Source organism: Mycteria americana, chromosome 1, assembly GCF_035582795.1.
Source record: "Mycteria americana isolate JAX WOST 10 ecotype Jacksonville Zoo and Gardens chromosome 1, USCA_MyAme_1.0, whole genome shotgun sequence".
Classification (NCBI taxonomy): Eukaryota; Metazoa; Chordata; class Aves; order Ciconiiformes; family Ciconiidae; genus Mycteria; species Mycteria americana.
In genome coordinates this window covers 14,067,483-14,095,060 of record NC_134365.1, presented here as the reverse complement: position 1 = coordinate 14,095,060, position 27,578 = coordinate 14,067,483, and the positions used below count along the sequence as shown (strand labels likewise).

At 38.8% G+C, this 27,578-nt stretch overlaps 2 protein-coding genes across 3 annotated transcripts in view; one reads left to right on the top strand and one right to left on the bottom strand.

The window, feature by feature from the left end:
- CCDC146 (coiled-coil domain containing 146) overlaps window positions 1-24,874 on the top strand; it is an 83,734-nt gene extending 58,860 nt beyond the window's left edge. Inside the window, 13 exon segments of the mRNA XM_075491252.1 lie at window positions 1,000-1,133; window positions 1,136-1,226; window positions 2,176-2,362; window positions 6,083-6,178; window positions 7,412-7,582; window positions 8,937-9,025; window positions 9,139-9,303; window positions 11,679-11,903; window positions 12,530-12,758; window positions 19,892-20,020; window positions 21,582-21,719; window positions 23,104-23,352; window positions 24,593-24,874. Of these exon segments, the coding sequence (XP_075347367.1) occupies window positions 1,000-1,133; window positions 1,136-1,226; window positions 2,176-2,362; window positions 6,083-6,178; window positions 7,412-7,582; window positions 8,937-9,025; window positions 9,139-9,303; window positions 11,679-11,903; window positions 12,530-12,758; window positions 19,892-20,020; window positions 21,582-21,719; window positions 23,104-23,352; window positions 24,593-24,796 (2,107 nt within the window). The 3' untranslated portion in view covers window positions 24,797-24,874.
- A 181-nt stretch (window positions 24,875-25,055) lies between these two features.
- Window positions 25,056-27,578, bottom strand: part of GSAP (gamma-secretase activating protein) — a 49,481-nt gene continuing 46,958 nt past the window's right edge. The window contains exon 31 of one of the 2 annotated variants that reach the window (XM_075491002.1): window positions 25,056-26,618. In XM_075491002.1, coding sequence (XP_075347117.1) covers window positions 26,518-26,618 — 101 coding nt within the window. In that variant the 3' untranslated portion in view covers window positions 25,056-26,517. The remainder of the gene's footprint in view (window positions 26,619-27,578) is intronic. The other variant, XM_075491012.1, reaches the window with a different exon arrangement.

Here is a 27,578-nt window from a genome sequence, read left to right as displayed (position 1 = left end):
TAGGCTTATTTACAGTTTCTAGTCCTCAGTGACTGCGTATTACCTTATCTCTATTGGCCTCAGTGAAACTGGCAGCTTTCACAGCTGACAGTCTGGCCTGAGCTAAATAATCATTCTCCCTTGATACTTCTGTACCCGTTTTTTAGTCAGAGGTGCTTTGCTGTAAGCTCCTGATGTGAATCCTGGTCTCTAATATTTCAACTGGGAAAATGCAAGCCAGTCACCAGCCTTTTCTTTCTCCATTTTGCATAGTTGGGTTTTTTCCTCCGCTAAAGCATGACGTCCTGCTTTCTGTATGTGTAAAATCTAATTAGCGCTGTGCAGTTTCAGCCAGGTCACTCACAGATCCAAGTGCCTTCCAGATGAACGATGGCTTTTGTACCCTATCCAGGCACAAGGTTACACTGAAGTTTCTATGTCTCCTGCTTGCAGTCCCTATTTGTAATATACAATTTGTTTGACTACGTGAAATTTCTCAGTTTTAAAACTTTTATAATGGGTGTTTTCTACATTTTCCTCACTACTTTGCTTAATGCAACTCTGCTATCATAAATGTAAGTTTTTCCAATAGTGTTACAGAGAAGCAATTTTAAAAAGCTAGTACATTGTGTAGGTTGTTATTAATGAAGCATTTAAATGAGTCTTTCTACTTGTGTTGCATCACAGAATGAACTGACTAGACTTTGCAGCCTTGGAAATATTTAGAAATGTCACACCCACATACCAAGTAATTTTGACAGAAATCAGTTTACTAGAAATCTTTTTCATACTGTCATGGTGCTAAGCTCTCTGTTAGTCCCATGGCCATCTTCAATTTTATGTTGAACTGTATTGGCATTTGCAGATTTTCACTGTATGCAGTTTGCTTTCAAACATATGAGGTAGATAGTTATGGTGTTGAAATGATTGTGTCCATGAAAACTGGCAACTTACATTTTGCCATTTAAATATGCGTATAGAAATTCAAATCCCTACTGTTTTGTTAAAATATATTCACAGCGATGCAGAGAAGAAGAAAGAAGCCCTTAATGACCAAATAGAAGAGTTGCATGGTACCCTGAAAGCCATTGAAAAAAGGACTGAAGAGATTTCGCAAGAAAGAGAAGATGTAATGAAGGAATTAGATGGGAAACAAATTTGCTAGAAAGCAAAGAACGAGAATGCATCACTTTGACAAAATTACTAGAAATCAGCAGAGAGAAGGAATTAGCGGTCCTATCAGACAGGTTAGAGTAATAGACATAAGCCATGTCATATGAGTGAACAATTCTCTGTTCTCAAAGATCTATTTCTTTTTTCTGCTGTATTGCTTATGTTTTCAAGTTTTATGCTGCAACCAGTGTGAACAAGAAATTATCAGACTTGTTTTTTACTTCAGAAATGTTTATAGAAACTACTGGAATCTAGGATCTGGCTTGAAGAAGAACATGAAAAAGCATAAGCATAAGCATAAAATCCTGGGAGAGTGAAACTGGATTTTGCTCTGAAAGGGAAATCTTTTAGAGGGTTTCCCTCTCCAATGAAAATATATTTTTTTCTGTGTAACCCGCAGAAAGTAAATTGAGGAAGAAAAAAAATTGTCAGTATTTTCATTTTCAAGTGAGAATTATAGATTTCTGCACCCACATACTCCTGAATTTCAGTGGGGACTGGTTACTCATCTCCTTAATATTCCCTTGAATTATGAGTTTATATATACTTGGTAAAGTAAAATAAACTGTTAGGTTGATTGCAAGCTTCAAATGATTCCTTTTTTGCAGAGGGAAATGTATAGTTGTAATTGTGGCCATATGCTCAGTGACAATGCTTTTGCCTTTGAAGTTTTGTATTAAAGGATAGTGGCACTTTAAATTGAAATGTTTACGTGAAGTGAACATGTAAATATTCCCTCATACTAAAAAATGTGGTTTCTTCTTCTTATAAGTAATAGTTTCTCTGGAATTTTTAGCATATTTAGAACAGACTGTGAGACCTCATTGACATACTTAGGAATATTATCACTGATTAAAGTTATAAAAATGCTACCTTTTTAGGTAGTTTGTGTCAGTAGTTTATGAGTTTATCTTGCTGCTCAGCCATAATGATGACTCAAAACCCATTAAAAAGATCATGCCTGTTTGCATACATGTCTTGGTCAAGTTACCTGTTTCTAAAATTCTGTGTCTATCTATACAGAGAAGCTCTGGAAGATAATTTAAATAAATGTGTCTTGGAGAAAAAAAAGCAACATGATATTCTCATTCACAAGCAAACACAGAAAGACAGAGAACTGAGAAATTTAAAAAAGATGGAGTTACAACGGAATATGATTTATGATTCGTTGGAACGAGATAAGTCACAGCATAACAGACTCAAATTAGAGGTCTGTATGAATACATTGATCATAAGGATTCTAAATTCTCTTGTAAGAAATCTGTCTATGAAATCTTTTGACTCGTCCTAAAAGGGGGAAGGGGAGAAAAGCATCAACAACACTACAACTAACAAAGAAACCTCTAGGTGCTCTGGCTGTAATAAAAATACTGCATCAAGATATATTTGGGCTATTCTTAAGAAATGGATTTTAGGGTGGGAGCATCCTATCAAGGAGAACTGGGAGATTATTTTGACACTGTGGCGTCATGTCTTCCTTTAAAGCGCTGTGGGATTATGATCATTTTGTGACTGAAATAAGATAGCGACTTCCGCAGTGGCGTGAAAGAAATTTGTAGCAGACAAATAGAGCCAAGTACTGCCTGACTCCCAGATGATGAAAAGATACATCTTAGAATTTGAAGGTTGTTTGTATGTTATGTAAACAATTTATAATGTATTTAACATTATTCCAAGGGACAGGAAGCTAGCACTATATAAAGTTTGGTATGAAATGATATGACACAATTCCCTATGTTCTCTCCTTTTCCACTCAAATTTCACCTTCCTTATTTCCTCCCTGCATTAGTATTTCACCCATTCCTCTTTTCGTACTGATTTACTCCTTTCTGTTTTATTTGTGCCTTCTACCATGCTGATTTTAAAGGGCAGTGTCATTCTGCTTGTCTATTCAAAACATTTCCTTTCTTTTCTCCTTCCAACTATTTCTTAACAATTTACTTTGTCTATAACTTTTTGGTATTCTTTTCATCACTGGTTCTTCCATTCTCTCTTTCATAAGCTTTTCTCCTATACTAGCTCCTTGCTTAGTCTAAATTGTAAGTCAGTCTTATAAAATTAATCTTGCTTAGTCAGGTGAATATTTTTTCACAGGAGAATATCCATTATCTGAGTTAAAAGCATAAGGACTTGATGTTTCCTACCTAGATACACAGTGTCATTGACATTTTTCTTGGTCCTTCTAAGCAATTCAGGGCAGGAAAAAAGTCTTATTTACAGTACTGTAAAGTTTTTAAAAATAACTGCATGATATCAAACCCACACATACTTACCTTTACTATTTAAACAGCTGTAAACATTACTTAATGATATTTAATATTATCAGGTAATAGAATTTTTTTTTGTCTCCCCTGAAATTCGTCCTGAATTCACATGTGTATTAATTACCGAGTAATATAAGCCCACTTGGGAGGAGAGAGGAAGGCTCTATAACTACACAAAAAAGTTTTAGACTGAATTTTCTGAAATACTGATTAAAGGACTGATTCATATTCGAGACTTTGATCTTAAAGCTCATACTGACTTTCTGTTCAGTACCAACTAAGAGAATCTGGGAAACAGTATTTTTTTCCTGTGTTCCTGTTGAACAAATATTCCTGATGGGAGACTCACAATAGTTCAAAAACATAAAATGCTAAAGTCAAATGCCATAACTCACTGACAGCTGTGGTTAGAGTTCACTGTCTTGGGTGAGATCCAAACCCAACCGAACCCAACCCCTTTACACTGTGCGAAGGGGCAAGAGACCTGTAGTGAGACCCATAAAGCTTAAGTTGCACTGCAAAAGATTCCCTCAGTGCTAATGCTAGCTTATCCTGTAGGCTTGTATGTGTCTTGCAAGTAGCATCATCATGACGAGTGGGGGAAAGGGAATGCCAGCAGAGATAGAAGTGAAATTCTACGCAGTATTTTGCTCCAGAAGTTGCAGGATGCTACCCTAACGCAAACAGGCCATGGCAATATAGTTGTTTTAGCCCATCCTCCCATGATCTGTATTTTCTCTGTTTCCTTTCTTGGCTCTTTTAGAACAGCAAATGTGAAATCACTGCTCCTCTGCAGCACGGTCAGTTCCAATGCAGTACTGGAGTATGAAAGACTAGAGTGGCAAGCTTGATTCTGCTTGGCTTTTGCTGTCTTGAGACTATTTTAATTTGGAAGACTTAGGAACACACCTAGGAAAAGTTAAAATATTTTAAGTAGTTAAGTTCCTTTACCTACTTAAAAAGCCAGATTTATATTTATTCTATGTGATTCCAAGTGAAAAAAAAATCATAAGAATTAATTGCTAGTATAAAAATGTGATTGCAGAAGCAGCAGTACATCAGTGTGCTTCCCCAAATTTCTCTTACTTTAAATCACGTGCTAAGTGCAGAATGACTGGTTTGTAGAATAAGGAAATTACAGGAACACTTCCTTCAAATATGTTTTTCTTCTTAGTAAGTTGTGAAAGGTCAGCTGTTGCTAAATGCCGACATTCTGTGTGAAAGAGAACTGGCCGCTCTGGCTGTTGCCAGCCCAGAGCAGAGCTGCTGCTCCTCTCCACGCATGCCTTCTCTTCGGTCAAGCCAACACAGAGACAGCCAAAAGTGCCTAAGTTTAGTCATGTCTTATGTGAACAAAAGTCCTTAATGGATTAAAGATGTTTATATGAGCTTTCTACTTTTAGACTCAAGAACTTGATGGCATCTTTAGAATCCCACCTTGAAAATGTGGAAATGCCTACTTACAGCCACTACAGCCTTTTACACAGCTGAAGTGGCAACTAATATAAGCTCCACAGAAAGGCCGTGTTTCCTTCTTCTACAGGAGTGAAAGCAACTTGCTTAGAATAGGTTTTATTGACCTTTTAGCAAACCTAAGTTAACCAAATCTGTCACAGAGTTGGCAGCTGAAACCAAAGTAACTGAAAGGTTGACCTTTACTGTGCCTCTTGTTTCCCTTTCCCTTAATGCAAGTAAACAACATCTAATTTTATAATATTATCACACAAGTGAAAACCATAAATGCAAAACATCTCATTATCTATACTGAGGTATAGTGTTTTGAACTCTAACATCTGCTTGAGATCTGAGAAAGATACCATGGGGTTGCGTGTATTATCTTTGAATAGCTTCCAGATGTGCTGTTCAGTGTCATTTTTTCCTCACCTGTATGAATTACAGATTTACAATTACAGACGGGCAACATATGCCTGCATAGTTAGCCTGCTGTATTTATTTCTTACTTACAACTGTAAAGAATTTTTTAAGTGAAGGCCAATACAACCTTTTGCCTTATGAGTTATATCATGCAAGTAGTTGTAGTGCGATTGTTCAGATATATTATAATCAGAAAGTAGTTTCTAATGTGTCTTCCTTCACACATTTCATTTTAAAACCTGACTGAATAAAAAAAAAATCCCATAATGTACAAGAAAAAATAATATATAACTGTTTGTGTTGTTAGTTTTGACTTTCTAGAGCCTAAGGAGGAAAAATCTTACTTTAGTAACTAAAAGCAAAAACTATGATATCAAATCTACACAGATGTGAAATATTGACCCTATTAAAATCAGTGGTAAATCTATTTTTTCCTTCGGTAAGGTCAGAATTTCACTCGGAAAATCTTCTGTGAATTTAGAAGGTGATATCTTTGCATAGTTGCTCTTTGTGATTCTTTTTTTCCAATGATGGTTTAGTTGCGGATAAATTCAGTACTTAAACTGGGCTTTGTGAAGTTTAGTGTTTCTAGTTAAATTCCTAAAAGAAAAATCTGAGAAACTCAAGATATGTTGCTGAGGAACTCAACGAAGAACTCTTGGACTAGCTATTGTAACAAGACAGAAAACTAATTTCTTAATATGTGTAACTACTTCAAATAGATTATCTGCAGTTTACATTTTTCACATCTTTTGTTTGCATCACTCAGTGTGCTTGGTTTATTTTTGTAGGCAGAAGCCATCCCTAAAAGTAATGGAGTATTATTAGAAAGACGACGAGAACTGCAGAAGGAAATTGAAATGACCAGGAGAAGTTTAGCTGAACAGGTGCTGAGTTCTGCTTTCTCATACTTTTTCACTATAACAGTTGGTTTTCAATCATGAGAATAAAGGGACTGTTTGAAGAAAAAATGATGGGAGTTTCTAGATGCAGCTTTCTGGTGAGAAAACATGCAATAGTATTTGTTCAATTTTAAAGACCACTTGTTAGTCATATTTAAAAAACATTTTTCAGTGTTACTGGTCACATATTGGAAGGCAGAAAGCAAGTTTCCTTTCTAGGTTAAGTCTTTCTGAATATCATTAACTACATTATAGCTAGAAATATGATGGGCATAAATTTCCTTTGGATATGGCACAGTGTCTTGTTGAAACAAGGACAATTCAGCATTTGTACATTATAATTTTTCATCTTCACAGTTTTGTCATTTGTGGATGTCTGTCTATACTCAGCACAGCTATATGTAGCGTGGAAATGCAGATGTCTCAATTATGAGAGTATTAGTACTTGCCACTATATAAATGACTTTATAAGAAGCAATATATTTCAGACATACCTTCTTAAGATCATACCTCCTTATCTTCTTACCCTTATATCCATTTTCTTTTTGTGCTGTCTTTGAATTTGTGAGCCTTATCAGGTGGGATTCAGCTTGTGTTTGAATACATACACATTCGGTATCTACATGTCACTATTTGTGTATGGGATATGTATCTAACATACCACCATAGTCAATAACAATTTAGTCATGTAGTCAGCGGAGCCTAGGAAGCCATCCATTCACCTGCTCCTGAAGAGGTTAGCCTACGCCACGTAGAGCAAATAGCTCTTTAGAGTTCACTGACTGCATTGACTGAATCTCCAACAACTCTAGGCATCTAGATACTTTGCTCTGTTTTAAATGTCTAAATTTGGTCTCTTAATGCAAAAGCTCAGTGTCTTCCATTGTGTAGTATGGGCTTGTCAAGACCTGACAGTAAACTTATTTAAAGATTATATGGCCATAAGGAACCATTCTGCCCAGTGGGTGAGAGCTGAAAGACATGCTAGATTCAGGAACAGAAATGCTTCTAGGTGAGAAAATATTTTGACATGTTATTATAGAGATTGTGCATGGTGTTTCAACTGGTATTTTAAAGCAATAGTTTTGTTGGGTTTTTTTTAAATCCAAGTACTCTGTATATATGTGTACTTTGCAGATAAACCCAAAGTATTTCCAGCTTTGGGTTTGCCAACACTGATTCATCGATGCGTAAGGAATTGAATTTAATTTTCTTTAGGAAATCATGTCAGATATGGACGCCCACGTGTTAGAAGAATGTATTGCTGAAGAAGGCCGGCTTTTCAAAGAGCAGGAGAAATGCAGAGATGAGTTATCCAGACTTGCACATCTGACTTGGCTCAAAGTTGAAGAGCGGGAACAGAAATCTAGGGATGTTCAGAAAGCCCAGGTAAAAAATTATCTCATATAATTGGAAGACTCTTCTAAAGTCAAAGCTGGTATATGGAGAAATTAAATTACTAGTGAGGAGAGCCTTATGGACTCTCATTTCCCACTTTACTTTGAAGTTCCATCACAGCACAGGAAGTTCACAATACTGTGTTGTTTTATTGGCAATTTATGGTGCAGTGTAATAGTATATTAAAATATCATGCCACAATTGAAACAAGATATTTGAAAGGACATTTTCTTTCAAGCCTATGGAATAAAGAGGCAGAAAAGCAGATAGCCTCAACTGAGATTCTTGGAAGTACAACTACATGTTTTATTTTACAAATATATGGACATTAAAAGATAAACAGAACTGCTACTCATTCCAAGGAGAGGCAGCAAGTTTTATTTTCCTGACACATTTCCAGGGGTAAATTGTTATATTAATGTGAAGAAAGATGGAAAGAAAACTTTTCCTACGGTCACAGAAACTAGGACTATTCATTGGGTTTGCTGCCTGCAGTTTGCTGGCATTATAATATCATACATGTGCTGTGATATTGCACAGTTTATACTAACTACCGGGTTTGTATATGGGAATGAACTATTTATGCTTCCACAACGTATGTCTGTATTCAAATAAATTGTATAAGCTACCATTCTAGCACTTTGAATCTTTGACTGTCTATAAAAATAGAGTAAACAACCATGTCAGGCTTTGCACCTTCAATAAAAATCAGTCCATAAACAGAACAAAAAAATAAACAGTACAAAGAAGTCAACACACACATGCCCAGAGTTGCAACCCAACATCCACCAGCTTTTTTAATACCAGTCTCTTTCTCCTGATACCAGTGGGAGGTGAGAAAAGGCCTGTCCATTGAAGGGTAATAACACAAGCTATTAAAGACTGAACACAACTGATCAAAAGGTCCAGAGCTATAACAAAATGTAAATGTACCATTCTGCTCAAGCATCAGTGATTGCTTAAAAGCCAGAAAAGAGTAAAAAAGAAATTTTATTTGAAAAGGTACAATTGCAGTGGTGCATATGCCAAATAATTATATAGTGATGGAACTGAGAGGCAGCTTAATAGAAACGGAACTCCAGCTACAAGGGACCAAGCATTTTAAGATGCGGCATCAAGTTATCTACATTAATAACAGTCATTGTAAGCTTAACACACATAGAAAGACTGTGTTCTTTAATGCTGTTACAGGAAAAGCATTTCATTATAATTAGAATAAGTTCTTAGAATAATCTCGCCTCGCTGTCTTTTCCTCGTCTAAGAGGAATAGCTGTTCTGAGCCATTTCTTTGAAGATATTTCTTTGATGTATCTGAAGTGTTCACTGAATTCTATTTAAATTTCAGATACAACTCCAAAATATTATTAAAGAAATAAAAAGAAAGGATCTTGAAATAAGAGAGTATAAAAAGAGGAAAAGAGAAATCCAAAAACAGTAAGAAAATAATAATACATTAGCTAAAATATGTCTTTTAAAGCAATTTTTATCCAAGTAATGTATGCATAAAATTATAATAATTATTTCTTTCACACTTGTCATTTCTTCAGACTCCAAGGATTTGCTAAAATGTGTGATGTTACCCAAAATGAAAGAAATAAATGTATAAATTTGGTGCATGCTGCTCAGCAGAAAGCAAGTGAAATTAAAAACCGAGTAAAATTGCTAGGAAATGAAATAGAAAATTTAAGGAATACTGTTATAACCAAGGAAAGGTGAGTTTTAAGTAAGCTGTATATCACCATTATAGAAATGTAAGATTAGAAAGAATCTTAAGAGATAATCTAGTCCAACTTCAGCTATGCCTATATCATCCTTGATAGTTTTTATCCTGATTTTTAAAACCTGATTCAAAGACATTTAGCAACATCCTTACATAATCTGTTCCGATTTCTTGTCACCCTAAGACTTCACAATTAGCTTGAGTGTCACTGCATGGCACGAAGCATTTTTGCAGTTTGTCTGGCTACTCTCTCACTTTCCTGTCCTTTGAAGGGATAAATTGTCATTGCATTTCCTTTGTATCACAGTTCTTGAGCCTCTAGTATCTGCATTATCATGCTATTTCATTCAGTATGAACAACACCGTTGTGCTCACACTCGCGTATCCTTAGACAAAAAGAGGTCCAATACATACGTGATTCCACAACAGACTGGTGCACGGTATGATTAGATGAGTCACTAGCTAGTAATGCGGTGGTCTAATTATTAAATTAGAACAAACTGGGTTTCTTGGTTCAAACTCAAATTAAAGTTTATTGGATAGTGTTTATGTCAGATCAAACAAAATGTGGTTTTGATTTCCAGGCAATCCTAGTCAAAATGAAAGGTTACAGTCACAACAAAGAGGATGGGGCAGACAGTGCATGTGACTCTAGTTTTTCCCAGATCATTATTTAGTCTTTTTGACATTTTTTTGTCATCCTAGTGATGATATTCTGCAATACAGAAGAACAATAATGTCTCTGAAATTGGTAGTTGGGAAAGTAGGAAGCTAGTGAATAGTTAACTGTGTATGCAAAACAGCACAGCCAAAACTGAGTAGTTTAAAAACAATTTGATTTGCACAACCAGGCCAAACAATGCATTTAGGATACATTCACTCAGAGTATATTGTGAATCTCTGAGTAGCTTGATTTCAAAGTCAGGCTGGAGGTAGCTAAAGAAGTGGAACTTCAGTGATTTAAGTGATTTTGTCAAGATGCACAAGCTGCCATTTTGTGCTAAAATTTTTGAGGCCTTCCCTATTAATTACTGGTGAAAGGAAGGGGAAAAAAAGGCTAAAATGGTTATATATTGCCAGATAGAAGAAATATCTAATTATTGTAGATGACCCTACTCCAGTTAAGATCCAACAGGCATTTTGATCTCTGCAAACCTAGATTTAAACCTAGCAAGAGGTACTGACTTATCAGTAATTCTCTTGCCTATGGAAAATATTTTTAATCCCAGTAATAAACTTTACCATCATAGTATCACTGACTTAACTGCAACCTACACAATTTGGAAGACAGACAGAGTATCAGTCCAAATGAGAGAAAGGTTTTTCAGAAAATGTTTAATAACACGTAGCATTTCTGCAATACTTTCAGTATTGCAGAATAGTGAAAATACATGTTTTCAGTCTGAAACTTCTTTTACAGAAGTTTAATTCAATTCAGTAATAGCCTATGGAACTGGAAAGTGTTACACACACGGGGGAAATAAACCAGAAAGAAGCTCACTGCTTTGTACAGAGTAACTCAGCCATGCAACGATGGAGCCTACGACGGGAGGCAGGATATTTCATCTGCAGTTCTGTATTTTAACAGGAGACTATGCTTCTCCTTTCACTACCCCTTTTGTATGGTGAGGTGAACACCTCCCCAGTGTAAAGTAGTGGTACTTGATCAGAAGTGATACTTACCGCAGTCAAATGCAGTAACGCTAAGTTCCATGTCGTGACCACGTGAACGATCCGTGTGGCAATAAGAATCTGTATTTTAAGTGAGGGACCATCATCTACTGGCCAGCAAGGTCACTGGAAATAATGAGTTCTGTTCTTCATTTTTATGGATCTATGATGTGATCTTGTCACTAACCTTTCATTGTGATTTTTTTTTCTCATCTGTCAAACAGGGAAACTGATAATTTTCTTTCTTGTGTGAATGTTGTGATACATGGTTTTATAAACAACAAACTTGGAGACCTTTGAATTGCAACCACAAAATTATTTAAATATCGCTCTTTAAATAGAAGGGCAGGATTTCTACACATTAAGACTTTGCATCACAGTTTATGCTTCTGCTCTTGAACTTTATTTCGTATATCCCCTTGGCTACCCAGTGGAGAAGAAAAGAGCTTAGTGCAGTGCTCCATTTATAGCATTTTGGGGGGGCCATAATCCAGTTCTCTTCAAGCTGGAAAGAGCTTGCAGAGAGAAGCTGCTCTCAGAGAGTCTTTCGACTTCTCGTAATGCTTCTGTGAAGCAGAGTGACATAGAAGATCCTTTGTGTATTGGAGGAATTAGTTTAAGCTCTGTTTTTAGTTGCTGAATTTGCTTTCAAAGTGAAAGGGCTAAAAACTTTTCTTCTTGTCTGTTATGTTAAAGAAAATTGCAGAAACAACATTTGAAGAATAGAAATAATGTAGCAATTACAGCCAGTCTCAAAAGTGATTATTGCAAAATTGTCCAAAGCATGCATGAGATGAAAGAAAAGAAAAAGCAACGGTGTCTGGATCTTGAGAGGCTTACCAAGATGGTCACCCGCATTGAAGAGGAAACTGTGCAGCTACGCAAAAAATATGAAAGGGCTGTTCAGCAACAAAATGAGAGGTATACATGTAAATTTGATGTAATATAGTGTTTAATGTTGACATTCATGAATCAACAATATTTTTCAACTTATGAGCACTCCGAATTAGGAATACTAAAAGACTGCTTCACTACAATGTTTCGCTAAAAGGTCTGGCTCACTGCAATGTCAGGGCTGCTTTGCATTACACAGATGTTTTTTCTCCATTGGTGAAGATGTTCATTCTTCAGAACTATTATTAAAAAGTATGGTGGATTGGCTACTGAATGCCTTGAGAGCTTGTAGCCTCCTGCTCTGTTTGTGCTTTGTGCGCAGATAAGGTCTAAAAATGCAGAAGATGTAAAGCTCCCTGATCATGTTAATCCATTTTTAAACGAATGCTGTGGAAGGCCAGAAGAGCTTTCAAAATTATATGAGAGACTAGATCAACCTTTGCAATTGTTTGTTCTCCGATTTTCACATTGTAATTATTTTGTTACCTATTTAAAATGTTGTCATGATATTAAAATAATATTTGTGAAACCTTTGTACATTTTCCCAGATTATTACTATCTTTCAAGGTTGCCAGTTATGTTCTTGAATGGAATACACTGAATATGACTCAATTTTTTTTTACTTTTACCTTTTCACTTTGGGCTTACTGCAGTGGTCTTCTGCTCAGAAGTCGAGAAGAAGAACTATGCATTTTATATGAAAAAATAAACATGCAAGAGATGTTGTGTAGAAATGGAGATATTGAGATGCAAGTCATGGATGAAAAGATCAGATTTCTGAAGCTGAAGGTAGCTGAGAAAAAGAGACAGATTAAATTGTGGTTCAAAGCGCTCCCAGTGAAGAATGCCCTGGATGCACATCTGGTGGTACTTCAGATACAGGTTGGTGGGAAAGCAAGCCTTTTTTTTGTTTGTATTATTCTGTATTTTAAAACTTAAGGTAATTTCATAGAAGAAAAAATACCTGCATGTACAAGGTTTATTAAAACAGAGAGCTCAGTAATAACACCTGTCTAGCAAAGCACTGTTTGTAACCAGATACGTGAGTTTCTACGCTTTTGTGTAACTGGCTGATGCACTTCGTTATGCACATGCCAAACGCTTCCTGGGTAGGGAATCTCAGCTAACCCTCCCCATAGCCTGAAATGTCAGTATGACTAAGCTGGAGAATGGGAGTCATGGGGAAAAAATGGGAATGTAGATAAAATTTGTCAAAAATGTATTGATGGGGGTAGGTGGAGTGGTGGGAGATATACTTAGCTCTTCAAATTTCTAAAATAATAACTCAATTCACACTTGACCCTGAGCCTACTCTGGAAACTCTGCTGCCTACAATGATATAATCCACATATATTTTCTTCTACACAAAAACAGTGTAAGTTTGAGTTCTAGTTACAACATGACATTAAACAACTAACAAACTGCAGTGTTCATCATTGTTTGGGACATTCTTTCCTTGCTTTCTGAAATGGCTCATTTACTTTTGACCTTATCTCCAGATGGTAATTTTTTCCATACATATTCTGTTAGTGTCTGCACAAAATCATAAATTAGGGTGTACCATTGCCATTTGTAATTGCATCGATGGGAGCTGTGACTCACTGTTAAATAGTGCTCGCACTTTTCTGTTACTTCTGGTTTTTTAAAGAAATTGCATGCTCTGCTAAAAGAATAAAATATTGTACAATACCTTATGCAAATTGTACCCCGAAGAACTGCATGGTGCTGTTACAGATTTAAACAATGAACAGAGTATGAAAAAAGGTGATAGACTAAAGAAAAAAAAAAGATATATGTTTTCAGGTAAGATTTAGAATGAGACTGAGAGTCACCAAGTCACAAGTGACAGAGTCAATCATGAAACTTTGATTTTTCTGTTCTGCATTCCTAAAACTTTCCCCTTGGTGATGATGGTTCATGTGAAGCCTGAAGTCACCGTTAAAGGGAGGCTATTGCTACAGGTGCTTTAAATCTTTTTGCAACATTGACATAAAATTAAAAAGTAGGAAAATACAGAGTGGTGTGGTATTACACGTGGAGTAGTCTTAATAAATGTTCCTAAGTCAGAGATTTTCCAGCCAACAATGGCAAATAACCACTTATCAGCCTTTAAAATGTAACTAGATACTGTGGTTACCAAATATTATGTAGTTCAAACCCGCCGTTAACCCAGCCATCTCCTTATGCTCAACCATTCTAGCATTAATACTCTTCCTCCCACTGCCACTAGCTATTATGTCTAGTGAGAAACAGTTTCAAATTTTTTGGCTATACCCCCATGATTTAAATAAAAGCCATAAGCCTGAGTCTGAATTCTGGTGTTGGTTGCCAAATTCAGATTGCTAATTCCTGTACTGAGTACAGATTTGGCCCCATGTTGAAATCTGCCTCAACATCTGTTCAGTTGTGATGTGCAAAAGATCTTACAATAATGATCATTTGCACAAGACTTTGACTTGATGTGGTGAATACAGATCTAAATCACTTGTGTTGTCTACGAAGCCAACCTCTGACACCAAGCTGAAATCTGAAGAGGTGGTAATGGGAGCTCCCTTTCAACTACCATTTGTCTGTCTTTCAATTCAGATAATTATAAATGTTGAGAGAGAGGATCAGTGCACCACAGGGCTATGAAACCCTGATTTCTATCAGAGGCCCTTAGACCTCCTATAATGGAGACTGTAAATCTTGTTTCTGAGGTCTCCTCTTAGTTTTTATTTCTTCATTCTGTTGTGACCTTGTGTAGGAGCCAGCGTGCCTAACCTTAACTTCGTGTTAGGAGCCCATGGAACAAATTATCCAGTTAAGTGAACAAGGTCTCTTTATTAATGGAAAGAGTTGTCTGTCTTTGCCTCCGGAGGGAGATGCTGATAACCCTACTTAGGGAGCATGATATTCCTCTTGGAGGTCTTTATTCTCAAGGCACCTACCTGTCCCTATCAACTGTATAGGAAACTTTGAATTATGTAAGAAGGATGCTTCAAAAAGGCTCCTACATTTGAAACACAGTTTAGACCATTTGAATTAGGCAGGCTGAATCCTGTACCTGCACCTCTTAAATTTTATTTTTCCCTTTTTCCTACCCCTCCCGTCTCCTTAAGTCTTGGGTATTTTTCAGACTTTGTTATCTTATTCTTATCTGTACTATTTTCCTCCTCTCCTGCATTTCCCAACCTTCCCATTACCCCAGAACTTCCTTCCTTTTTCTCCCTCCACAGGTGAATTGAACTTTCTAGTATTGAATGCTGAATGATTTTCCAACAACAAATATCTGTCATTGGTAGGACTTGAAATATACAGAGAGAAATTTGAAAGGACAACAAGATCCAGTCTCACAAAATAGAAAAAGTTTCAGTATTTGTTGTTTGTTTGCATTTGACTGATATCTTTTGACATTTTTAGAGACACTGTTTGAATCTTAAGTCTCACATATTCTCAACGGGTGCTTTAATCATCACTAAATTAGCTGTTCTGAGATGGGATATCTATTTCTGTTAGAGATATACCTCTTGGAACAGATGGATGAATGAGTACATTGTATTCAATAGGCTGCGGAAGCTGACCCCGTATCTCAGTGGCTGTGGTACCCATTGGGAAGGAGAGAAGCACAGGTCAGGGCTGTGTGCCAATTCAGGAAGAAGAAAAACTTCACCTGGGTCTCCTATACTCCTGTACTTCCTTTATCTGACACAAAAAATACCTGGTGAGATTCTAAGGTGGTTTTCCCTGGGCATAAAACTATGTAACTTTTAATTGGGACTGCACATCAAGGCACTGTTCCCACTGACTGAAATGACCCATGAAAACTAATCTGCTTTCATGCATCAATGAGAAATACTTAGCATTAACCATTAATGAGTCCAACACGTAGACCTGCTGAGCTGTCAAGACGCTGTTGATGGGACTTTCATGCCTCAGAGTTCAACTAATGTGACAGGGCCCAACAGTTTTGTTGAGGCATTTGGCATCAACATTTATCCAGGTTTTAATATAACCCCATGAAAATCTCCAGACTACATCATCGCCGTCATAGAGAAATGGGGCTAGTAGAGAGGTAAAGAGTTTATCTAGGCAATCCAGCTCCTGCTCCAGCATAGGACTGCCTGTCATTCCTGAGAGGGCTAAGCTGTGCTTTCAAACAGTCACTGGGAAACTCGCTTCCCCAGCAAGCTATCGCAGTGCTTCTGTAACACTGGAAAGATTTTCTTAACCGTTACCCTGGATATTTCTTGCTGTAATCAAGTAAGCCTACTGATTTGTATTCTGACCACAGGGACATGACAAATGGAGCATTCTCTTCCTCCCTGCAACAACATTTCATGTTACTGGAAGACAGTTAATCATGTTCCTCCCATCCTTTTGCTAGGCTACACAACCCTGTTCTTTCATTCAGCCCTTTCAGATTTTTCTTAGATCATTCTTTTTTTGGATTTCTTTTATTTTTGGCAACTTGGTCTTTATTTTTCTTGAGGTGCAGTGCCTAGTATCAGTGGCTGAGAGTGAAGGGATTCATTCAGGCATCTTGCAGGTTACATTCCTGCTTATATATCCAGGTACGATGGTAGCCTTTCTTGCAACATGACATATTGATTCATCTTCATGTAAATGTACATAACAACCAGACCCTTCTTTAAAGAAAGGGTATCTAATCAGTTGACCTTGATCCTGTATTTGTACAGGTAATTTTTCCTGCCTACATGTAGCGCCTTGCATTTGTTATTTAATATTATCTCTTTTGTTCAGACCTTTGTTCAGATCAAGGTAATTTTGAATTTGAATCTTCTCCTCCAAAAAGTATTTGCAGTCTCTCTGAGCTTAACCTCATTCTGCTGATGTAGTACTTACTTACCTTATATTTTCATCAAGACTCTGTTTCCTTAGCTTGTTTATGAGAATGTCATATGAAACAATATCAAAGCCATGCAAAAATCAATACGTATGATACCTACTATTTGTCATCCCCACAAATGTTAAATTATCATAGTAGGAAATTGGGCTGGTGGCATCACTCCACACACTTGTGTTGGCTGTTACTCCTACCCTTTTTATTTTCTAGCTACCTACAAAGAAAGCTTAATGATTTGTTCTGGATTTATTCTTCAGAAAGTGAAGATAAGTTATCTATAGTTCCATAGCTCCTTTTTCCCCCATTTTTAAAAATAGGTATGATATTTGCCTTTTTTGAGTGCTCTATGTACCTCACCTACCTTCACTGAAATTTCCAAAACAAGCAGCAGATCTCCACTTTTTCAGACGGCTCCCTTTATCCCTGGCATGTGTTCCCTCTCGGCTCTTCATCCTTCAACACTTCCTCCTGACTGTTTACAATCAGACGTAGAAAAGCCTCTCTTGCAGAGCCTCTTCCTATCCCCTGTACCAAATCCACTCCAAGAAAGAAGGGTCTTTTGGGGGTTTAAGACTTAGAATCTCTTAGAACTCAGATAAATACTGCAAATTAGGAGAAAATAAAGATGCCTACAGTCACATCGCTTCAGCAAACACACAATAGCGTGGTTATTTCTAAATGTGCTGGTTTCCATACTTTCGGATTAGCCTGCATCTAATCACTCCCAATTCGTATTGCATTTAAAAGTAAGCCAAGTATTTAACATGAAACTTTTTATGGATTTTTTTTCTGGTTTGGACATGTTTTTTCTGCAAGTCCTTCTTCTCTAAAGTAACAATTCAGTCCTGCAAAATTTTCCTTGGTGAGCTGTCCCTAGTCTCATTAAGGTATCACTGCCTCCAAGAAGGCATTTTCACCTGAGTTAGTGGTTGAGGGATTTGGCCCCAGATATGAAACATCACTGGAAGCATAGCTGCCTCCTGTTGTTGGTGCTGGTCCTGCTCTTACATTCTTCCACTCTGTGTATTATTTGGCTTGAGTTTTAGTTCTTTTAATTAAAATAAATAAATCTTTCAGTACCCCTGAAAATAGTTACACACTGAATGGCATTCATTTTAAACCAAATCATGATTTGACAAGGAAATTGTTCATTACAGTTACTTAAGGTTTTTACTTTGCCTGCTCGCAGACAAAGTGTGAAAGAAAGAGCTGCATGATGCTTTTTTACCAGAAAAAGAAGTGTTGAAGACAAGTGTTCTGGGAATGTTCCGTTATCACCCGAGAAGATCTGTCAGTTTTCCCTCTTCCAGTTAAACATGACTTGTTAACTTCCAGTGAACAAACCCCATCCCTGTAGCAACATCTAAACATTTACTTTGTCTTTTTGCTGACTGTTCATAACTTTAAGAGCCAGTGACCACTTATTTCCTTAATAATATCATCACCTGCAATTGATGGTTAGCATTTATAGCAACTTACTTGGGTTACGTTATGTCAGTGCTAATAGATCAAGGTTGGCGTGACAATGTGCTGATGGATGGCCAGGTGCATAACAAAGCACAAAACCCCACCAATGTCAGTTCTGCAAGTCCAAACATGAAGAAATGGTCCTGGTCACTCCTTCAGGGAGTATTTATGCAAAACACGGGTGTCCATCTAGTGTATTCTGGGAAGCGTTATTCCATGGGAAAGGTCTCACATCAGAAAGGTCAGGGAACACCTGCCTGTATGGCTCCCCGGAGTACCACATCGCTCAGTGTCACCGCTGAGTCACTTCAGGACACATGCAGGGAACGTAGAAAACTTGAATGCCTATAGGGATGAGACCTTTAGTGCTAACCAGCGGGAAGACGGACTTTCAGATTTAACTTGCAGCCAAACTGTCAGGCACTTGCATCCTTCCTACATCCCGAAATGGACCCTGTGGGTCAAACAGAAGATTGTAGGGAATAAAGGAAGACCCCCCACTCAAATGTTTGGTGTATTCCTGAGGATAAAAAAAGTAGCCTGAGGACAAAGCAGCAGGTGGGACTCAACTGCTGGCAGACAGCAGGGTTTGCTTCCATCCTGCAACTGTCACACCCTTGTCTCCTTAAAAAAAAATTAAAAATGGCTCATAAACCTTTGTATTAATCCTTTCTCCCCCAGCACAAGGAAACCTTGTCTGTTAGCACTGAGTAAGTCTGCGGGATCAAACTCGGGGGCGAGTTAGGCAGGGACGTGCTCCCGCTGTGAGTCCCCGAGGAGCCCCAGGTGCCACCGCGGCCCCCGCGCAGCCGCCTCTGCTACTGGAGGTGGCAGCTCGGCCGGGCCACAGAGGCCTGGGAGGGGGGAAGGAATCGGGCGCCAGTGGGGGCTCCCACCCTTCCCGGTGCTCCTCTCCCTCCTCAGGACGAGCCGGAGCCGTGGCAGGTCTCAGCTCGCTGCCCAGCCCCAGCGGCTGTGCTCCATCCCTCCCCTGCTAACAGCGGCTGTGGAGGGTGGCCCTGAGCCCCCGCTATGGCCCAAAGGACGTGGTTTGGTACCAACCATCTGTGGCTTTTCATCCAGGCCACCAGCTGAAGCTGAAGAGGGTGTCAGCCCCTGGGACAGCCTTTTTCTGACTTACCAAACATGTGATGAAAATAATCTTCCAGCCCATGGCTCTTGTCGTGATACCTGCTGGCTCAGAGAAAAAGCCTCTTCCATGTGGCAGCATTATGTATACACAATTTCAGGTGGTTATGTTGCACGTGGAGAAGGAGTCAAGGGAACAAGAATTCAAGACAGTTAAACCACTAATAAGATGAAGCTGATTTGTATTTGTGCATTAGAGGGATGACTTTCTGTGTCACAATCTACTGTTTTTTCAAATTCCCAATTTATTAGCAATAGGACAGGAGAATGATGTGCGTCTACCTCTGATTTCGTACAGAAATGTTTCCCAGTGTTTGACCAGTATCGTTTTGCTTAGTCCTACGCCACCTGAGCATCCCAAATGTCTCCCAGCAAGGCTGGAGTCTTGCTTCCAAGCCCAGGAGTTGGCAGTGCAGCCACCCCAGCTGCTTTAGTGCAGTTGTCCTGGTGTAAGTCAGACACACCGAGACCTTCCATCTCTGGTCATGTAGTAATAACGGGACTTTTGGCTTCTTGTCTGAAAAAATAATCATTGTGGCTTTTCGTTGGCTAGTATTCACAGTGCAAGGACAGGATTAAACAGATGGAGGAAATCTTTGCTGACCCTGCAAATGAGAGTAGAAAGCGAGACTTGGGAGGGAAGGACCCATCTGCACCTGAGCTGCTAAAAAAGATTGAGCAGGTAACGTCACTTATCACATCGCAAGCTCTCCCACTGTGATTGACCTCTTTTAGAAAAAGCAAATGGTATCTTTTATTTTAAAAATAAACTTCCTGTAAGAGGAATTAAAATAATTATGATTGGCTAAGGGGAACTCCAGCCCAGCACCTGCTTTCCAGGACAACTGGCTGTGGGACATTTTGACTTCCTCCTACAGAGGCTGGGGAGAGGTGGCGAAAAACCTGGGCTCTGTGTGGTATGCCTGGCTCCGCAGCATGCCCGGCTGGCTGGTCCATTCGCATCACTGGCACTTCAGTGCAGACCCTCCTGCTTCACTAAGGGAAGGCACAGAAAAGGCGGCAGAGGGAAATAAATGCAAAATAATAAACCGCTAACAAATGAACTTGTCATTCTTCTGCAACTGGCCATTAGCTGTTCCACCACAACGCTCAGGCTGTGAGCCGGCGGCAGTCCCGTTACCCTCTTAACAAAGTCTGCATTACATAGGATCAAACAAACATCTTTCTCAGGGTTTGGTTGTACTGCTTTGTTTCCGTGCCGAACAGGGAGCCACAGAACACATCTTCGTGGAAGAGGCAGCCAGGCCAGCCAAGCAGCTGCATGCCCGACTGCAGCTCCACCGGAGGAGGCTTCAAAATGAAGCATTAGGTCCAATATAAAAGCCAATTTAGCACACCTCCTGTATGGCATGTGGGGGGAAGGTAAAGGAATGGAATGAGAAACCATGATATTTTCTTAGATATTTTTGTCTGTCCCATTTATAGGGGCACAAAACTCCCCCCACTGTATTTGGTGTTTGGGGAGGATTCACACGGGGCTGTAAAGGTGTTAGGGTGCTGGCGAGCTCAGAGCAGTACACACCTAAGTCCTCCTTTTGAAATCCAGTTTGTAAGGATTTACCATGAACACTTCTGCTTGAATTACTCGAGCTTTTTGCTTTATTGTCCCGTATTCCTTGACAGGAGGGAGCTCTGCATAGCCAAGCAGGCTACAACACAGCCTGCTATTACCAACCTGCACATTAAAAAGCTGGGTTTCTTGGAGTCGTGAGAGAAGTTTAAATGTTCTCTTTCAATCTCCTTGTGTTTTTAAAGTCCTTTTAGTTGCACAGTACTTTCTTTCTTAGTCTTTGGAGCCCATACTTACTTTTTTTTTTAGCAGCAGGAGGGAAAAGGTATTTAAAGCAAGAGCTGAAACCCTCTTATTACAGCATGACTCAAGGAACCAAAAGATTAAAAAGAAAAAAAAAAATCACTAGAAAAAAACCCCCATTGCTTTCAAGAAAATCACAGGAAGGCAGTAATAATGCTGCTGTAACCCCCCGCCCCCGAAAGGGCCCGGTCTGATGTGGAAGAACTGTACGACCAACAGTAACCAACGGAACCAACTCTGGCCTGATACTTGGCAGAGAGGGTGAAAATTTTGAGAAAACTGATGAAGTGGTGATTTATGGCTGTTCATCGGTATTATTTCAGCAGCTCTCAAAGCAATGACAGTAACACCTTGTTTTGCACCTTCCCCTGCTGTTTACCTACACCCTGTACACCCCTTCTTGCTGCAGCTAGAGGTAGAGCTGGTGCAGAAGGAGGAGAAGTTGCTGGAGACAGATTTTCTCTACGAGCATGTTTCCCGGCTGATGGACAGAGTCCGTGCCACGGCAGAGAACGGGAAGCAGGACACACTGCTGTTAGCTAAAAGGGTAAGAAGGGCATTGCATGCTCTGCTTGCTGGCCTATACAAAATGATACAATATCTGGGCAAGAGGTAAGGTGACTCACTTGCAAATTACAAAACTAGTGGCTGGAAATATTGATAGGCAAGTTATATGTTAGTGTTCAGAAATTATAGACATTTAGTAATGACGGGAATATAGACAGAGCAACTGCATTAGGTGAGCCTACTTTCTTTTTGAAAGAAAGTTGCATCATAAATAGTACCTTTCACCAAAATATAGGATTAGTTATTTCTCAGGTTGAGTGCTTAAAAACTTGGGAAAACCCTGCTTTTGCATGCACACTTAACAGCCCTTCCACCACAAACATGTTATGGATAAAAAGAAATAGGGAAAAGCCAGGTAAGTTCTATATCCCTCCAACATAGAAGAAGATAAACTCGATATCTGGCTCAAAGTTTCTTTGTTATTTAGGTAGGGAGAATCACACAGGAAAGAAATATCATTCTCAATACAGTTACTTTTATATAATTATAGCTATTTCCTTTTAACTGCCAGTAACATTGTTTGGGGAAGAGCAAAAATCCCCTCACCCCCCACCTCCTTAATGAAGAAGCTCCAAACAGAACAGAGCTGAGTGAAAGACAGAAAAAAAAATGCTAAGTAATTAATGTAAAACAAGGCCAGGGTTGATTTTTTTTCTTCTTAGGTGTTAGGTTTGGCACTCAGAAAGGCTTAAAACAAAACACATCTTTATAGTAAATCTTTAATTTTCCACAGAGAAATAACACGGCTGTTATTTGGGTTTGTGAAATCATGGCCATGGGCTAAAAAACTACTGTAAAAACAGCAACGTGCCAAGTTACGTGAGTGCTCTGACTCTCCCAATTCCCTATTGGTCACTTAAAAAAGAGCGGTTGAGTTTTGTTGGGTTTTTTTGTTTAAATCATCCCCAGTCAGACTCAAGGATTCCTGTCCCGTTCCTTTTCTGTTCATCCCCCTGCTAAGGATAACTTCACAACCCGCAGCCCTGCTGCGTCCGCATTATCACTCAATTATCTTGTAAGGATTGGGCTTATTAAGCCTTTATTACAGTTAATTGTGCACAAGGTCAATCAGAATCTGGGTTTAATACCTGCCTTTGAGGGCTGTGGGAGTTTTGCTGTTCAGCTGAAAAGGGCAGGAGATAAATACAAACTTGCTTTTCTGTACCTTGTATTGGAATTATGCGACTTTCTGTGGTTCCAAGTGTACCCAGAAACATGTCCTGTTTCATTAAGTCATTTTCAAATATGGAACTATTTTTTTTAAAACGAGTCAAGCTGGACTTACTTAATACTTACCTAAGTGTCATGCCCAGTAAGCGTCTAAAGGGAAGCCCTAACTGAAATGCAATTGTTACTTATTCCAGACAAACGAACTGCAGAAGAAGATAAAGGACAGAACCCAGAAGATGATGGCTCTTGTTGCAGAGCTATCCATGAAGCAAGCACTTGCCATTAAACTCCAGCAGGAAATGAGAGACAAAGAACAATTTTTGATGACTGTTTCATCAAGGATAGATCACGGCCTTCCCCCTCCCAAAGAAACAGAAAATGAATGGTTGAAGGTACTACGCAACGAAAAGATGCAAAAAGACGCAGCTGGAGCCAGAGCTAAAGTAAGTTTTTGCCGTACGTCACAATCGGATCTTCAGCCCTGTCTTTTCACTGCTCTAGCTTGTCTTTCTGAAAGAGCCATGCTAGCTCACTGCGTAGCTGTTCGCTGCCAAACACAGAGCTCCAGGAGTCAGTGGAGATGATGGTGCAAAGACAACTACTAAAGTGGTGCACTGTGGGTTTGTGGAGCTTTCACTGCAGTCTGGCACACCACTTAGAACTGGTCGTTGAATCTTAAGGAGAGAGCACATGACACTAAAAGGAAGACTTTCCTTCAGTTACTATTTTGTGTGATTGGGTTTTGGGATGATGGGTGAGACAGCCACCAGTGAAGTATTGCTTTCCATTTGATTTCAAGGTAAAGCTGCAAAAGGTGGGGTGTGGGGTTCAGGAAAAATAAGTTTAGCATCTTCCACATACCAGATGCAGTGAACATCAGATCAGAAGTAGCATGAAATCAGATTGCTGGGCAACACACTGAGCGTAGGCAGGGCAGCATATCAAATAGCACTTCAAATTCTACCCTGCTGCATACTATGCCTCCTTAGCTGAGACCATCAGCGATCCCTGAGCAGAGAGCTCCCAGAGAAGAAAAAGTAGTATAAAAATGAGATGTGTATACTGAGGGAACTCTTGCTGATGGGAAAGTAGCTTTGCTATATGAATGCTTTAGTTGATGACTCTAAGGGAATGTGAAAGGCACACAAAGCTGGGAGAGGAACACACTCTGCATACGCTTAAAGAACTTGAAGTCACGCAGAAGTGCTGCAGTAAAACTGATTTAGAGTAAGAAACTTCTCTGTCATTGACACTTCTCCTCATGCTATGACTCACTTTCAGTGCTGTGGGTACAAGCTCACTGCAGTAACTGTATTCAGGAACAGCTGCTGTCAGCATAAATACAGCCATGTTTTGAAGCATCAGAACAATTATCCCGTTCCTGAGATGTTCTGTGCACACTTATTACAACTTTTATAAATTCATCTAATCTGTTTTCTTCACAAATAACAAAAGCATTACAGACTCAAACTGTATACTATTTAAAAGGACAAACTCACCTCTATGTGGTCTAACTCATGCTTTCCTTTCAATGAACACTTAATACTCCTCCGGGTTTCCTGATCTGCTAAGGATTAGACTAATGGTGTTTCCTTTGTTAGGCATTCTGTACGTTGGCTCAGGAGAGTACTGGAGTTTTAAAGCATATAATCACTATGTGATGAAAATGTGTGTCTTTCACAGCGTGCTGCAGAAGAGGAACAAGCTGCAGCGCCCAGCTGTGTCTACACGACGGCTGAACAACGCCCAACTGCCTATATCCCAGATGATGAATACAGCCTCCCATTGCCGCGGCCCTACGGTGCTCTGGCTCCTTTCAAACCAAGTGAACCTGGTTCAAATATGAGACATTTCAGAAAACCTATTGTAAAGCCAATTGAAATCTGAACAGACAGCACCTAAAGCAGGAGAGGCCATTACTGGTTGCTGAATCTCAAGGGTCAACAGCACTTACGCTACGCCGAAGCAATGTCCGTTAGTGTTTAACCGAATTCCATGTTGAAAACAAAGTAGTTAATGCTGGAAGCACAGCTAAATAGTCAGTGATACAAGTTCCCTTCTCCTGCCTAGGAGGAGCCTGGTGTCCCAAATGCAGTGCAGTGTTTTAAAATGTTAAGAAAAATGAGTGATCATCATACTACATTTATTTTTTTTCCATCCAGGTGAAGTTTTATTGCATCTGATTATATTTTATAATACATTTCATTAAAAAGAAAAGGCTAGAAAATCTTATCTTGTTATTAATATAATATGAACAAAGTCCCCACCGCTTATACAAACACACCAACATAGCTTTCTGCAGTCTGGGATTGGAGTTTATGCTTGCCAGACAAATTTTAATTATACTGAGGAAAATATTCCTTCCCTCTGTGCAGTTACCGAGAAAGCTAAAACCTTGCTCCACTGATGGCAATGACAAGGGAATGACCATGAACTTGCCGACTCACTCCTGAGAACTGGATCTTTTTATTTCACTGGTTAGGAACAGGACGCATCAGTGGAAACTGCTCAGAGAGAGCATCACAGGTTGCTATTGAAAACCTCCAAAATCTATCAAATTGTCAATGAGTTTCACTAGTTTAATAGTCTGAAACTTTGATAGAGTTGTTTTTAAACCCAATAAAGACTGCAGAAATCCCACAGGTCAGAACTTCAGATTTTCTCTGCATAGCAAACCACTATTACTATTTTAAATTAATGTCACGGTTCTGAACTTAAAAAAAAAAAACCAACAACACTGGTTCAGTTATATATAAATAAGAGTTGAAAATGAAGGAAAAACAACCTCCATCATTTCTTTTTGAAGCTGAGGTTTGAACTGTAACACCAAACACTGTAAGGAAAGAATTAAGTAAAACTCTGTCCAAGTCACCATTAAGGTAAATTTCTAAAGAACTTTTTTCTTATCCTGCTTACAATATATTATACGTATCTTAAAACAAAACCAAACCCTGTCACATGCACTTCAAGAAGATTATATTTTGCGCTAATTACAAAACTGAATATATTAGAATCCAACTCCAAAGGCAGAAGTACGGTAAGATAACACAACCACCACAAGGAATGAATACATCATTACTGATGCATTACATACAGAGACTGATTCATCGTTTGTTACTCTTACTTGCTTTACAGAAACACACCAAGAAATCCTTTTGTTAATCTAAATGAGTAAACAGTTGCCAGTTTCTTGTTACTGTACAATACAACTGGACTACCTTTTTCAGGATTGTCTAGCTTGTTAAAATAATTGACATTAATACCAATTTTCACAGCGTGTTTCGACACCCGCTGTAGTTCCACTTATTTGACCACTTCGACATGAAATGCTGAAACCACAGGTATCTTTCATTGGAAACCTGGGTTTGTGTCAGACAAATTTCTCTAGGATTTATCTAGAAGTCAGTGATTTCAGCCTTAATATGTTGCACCAAACAATATTTTGAGTAGCGTATGTCAGTAAAGGTGGCTCCACAAAAGTGCAGATTATTTGGAAAACAACATAACATTTAAGTTTAAAACAAACACAAAAAAGTTAGTTGCATGCTTCTCTGTGAATACGTTTATGTAAAAGTACCACAGGTAGCTTTCTTCAACAGAACGTTACTTCAGGAGTATTTGAGGCCCAAAAGCGTCATAGTGTGTTTGAGTGCTGTTTCCTCTACAAATCTTACATTAACATGACCTTGTTTTTCATATGGGTGCACACCTAGAAAAACATTGTGAGAAAATTAGTATTTACAAAATCGTAAGTGTTCTTGTACACTTAGTCCTGCAGTCTATTAAAACATCTTCATCTACAATACTGAAAGATAAGGGAAGAGATGGAACTGTGTTTTACACAAAACCCCTACAGCTTGCAGTGGAGTCATTTGGATGCTCACCCATGGCAGAAACTTTCCTGTTAGTGGGATATATAGGTAAACGACAGACCATCTCTGGAGGCCGCTAGGGATTTCCGTACTAGTTCTACACTGGAGATCCAAAGTGGCTATGTTTGTGCTAGTACATAAACTGCACATCCTCATATGCTTCTGTATGGTTTAACTCTTTTTCCTCCCCAAATGGCATGATATCCCTACATGGACAATCCTGTTTTAGCCTTCAGGTCCTTATCCTGACTTTATTTTGTTTATTAGTATAGGCATAGCTAGTAATGCTAAAGAGTATAATGCTTCCCGTAACGCACCTTGCTTTTTCAGTGGAATTCAAAGTCTTCAGATGCCTAGGTTCACTGTATGAAGCAAGTGTCCTAACCAATTTGAATTCAATTTCAAAAAAATTAAGTAAATAGTGTTAAAATAAAAAATGCCTGTTACTTCAGAGCACATCCTAACCCAGTGCTGTGGGTACTCTTTTCTGAGGTGGAAGATCTGATTTTGGTTGCCTCTTAGCCACCATACTGTATAAATAAGGAACAAGCCCTTCTCCCCATTTGAACACAGAATAACAGCTACCACCACGCTGCACACGAACCATGTTTCACTACATGTGTTCTGAAAAATGCAAGTTTGCCAATTGGATTCAACACACAGAGGATTTGGATGAAAGGATATGCAGTGAAGCAGCCCCCTGACGATTCCCATCAGCAGAAAGATGACCCAACCTACATGTTCAGACATCACTGGAGTTTCAGAACTCAGTTATGTCAATATAGTCAGGATATGGC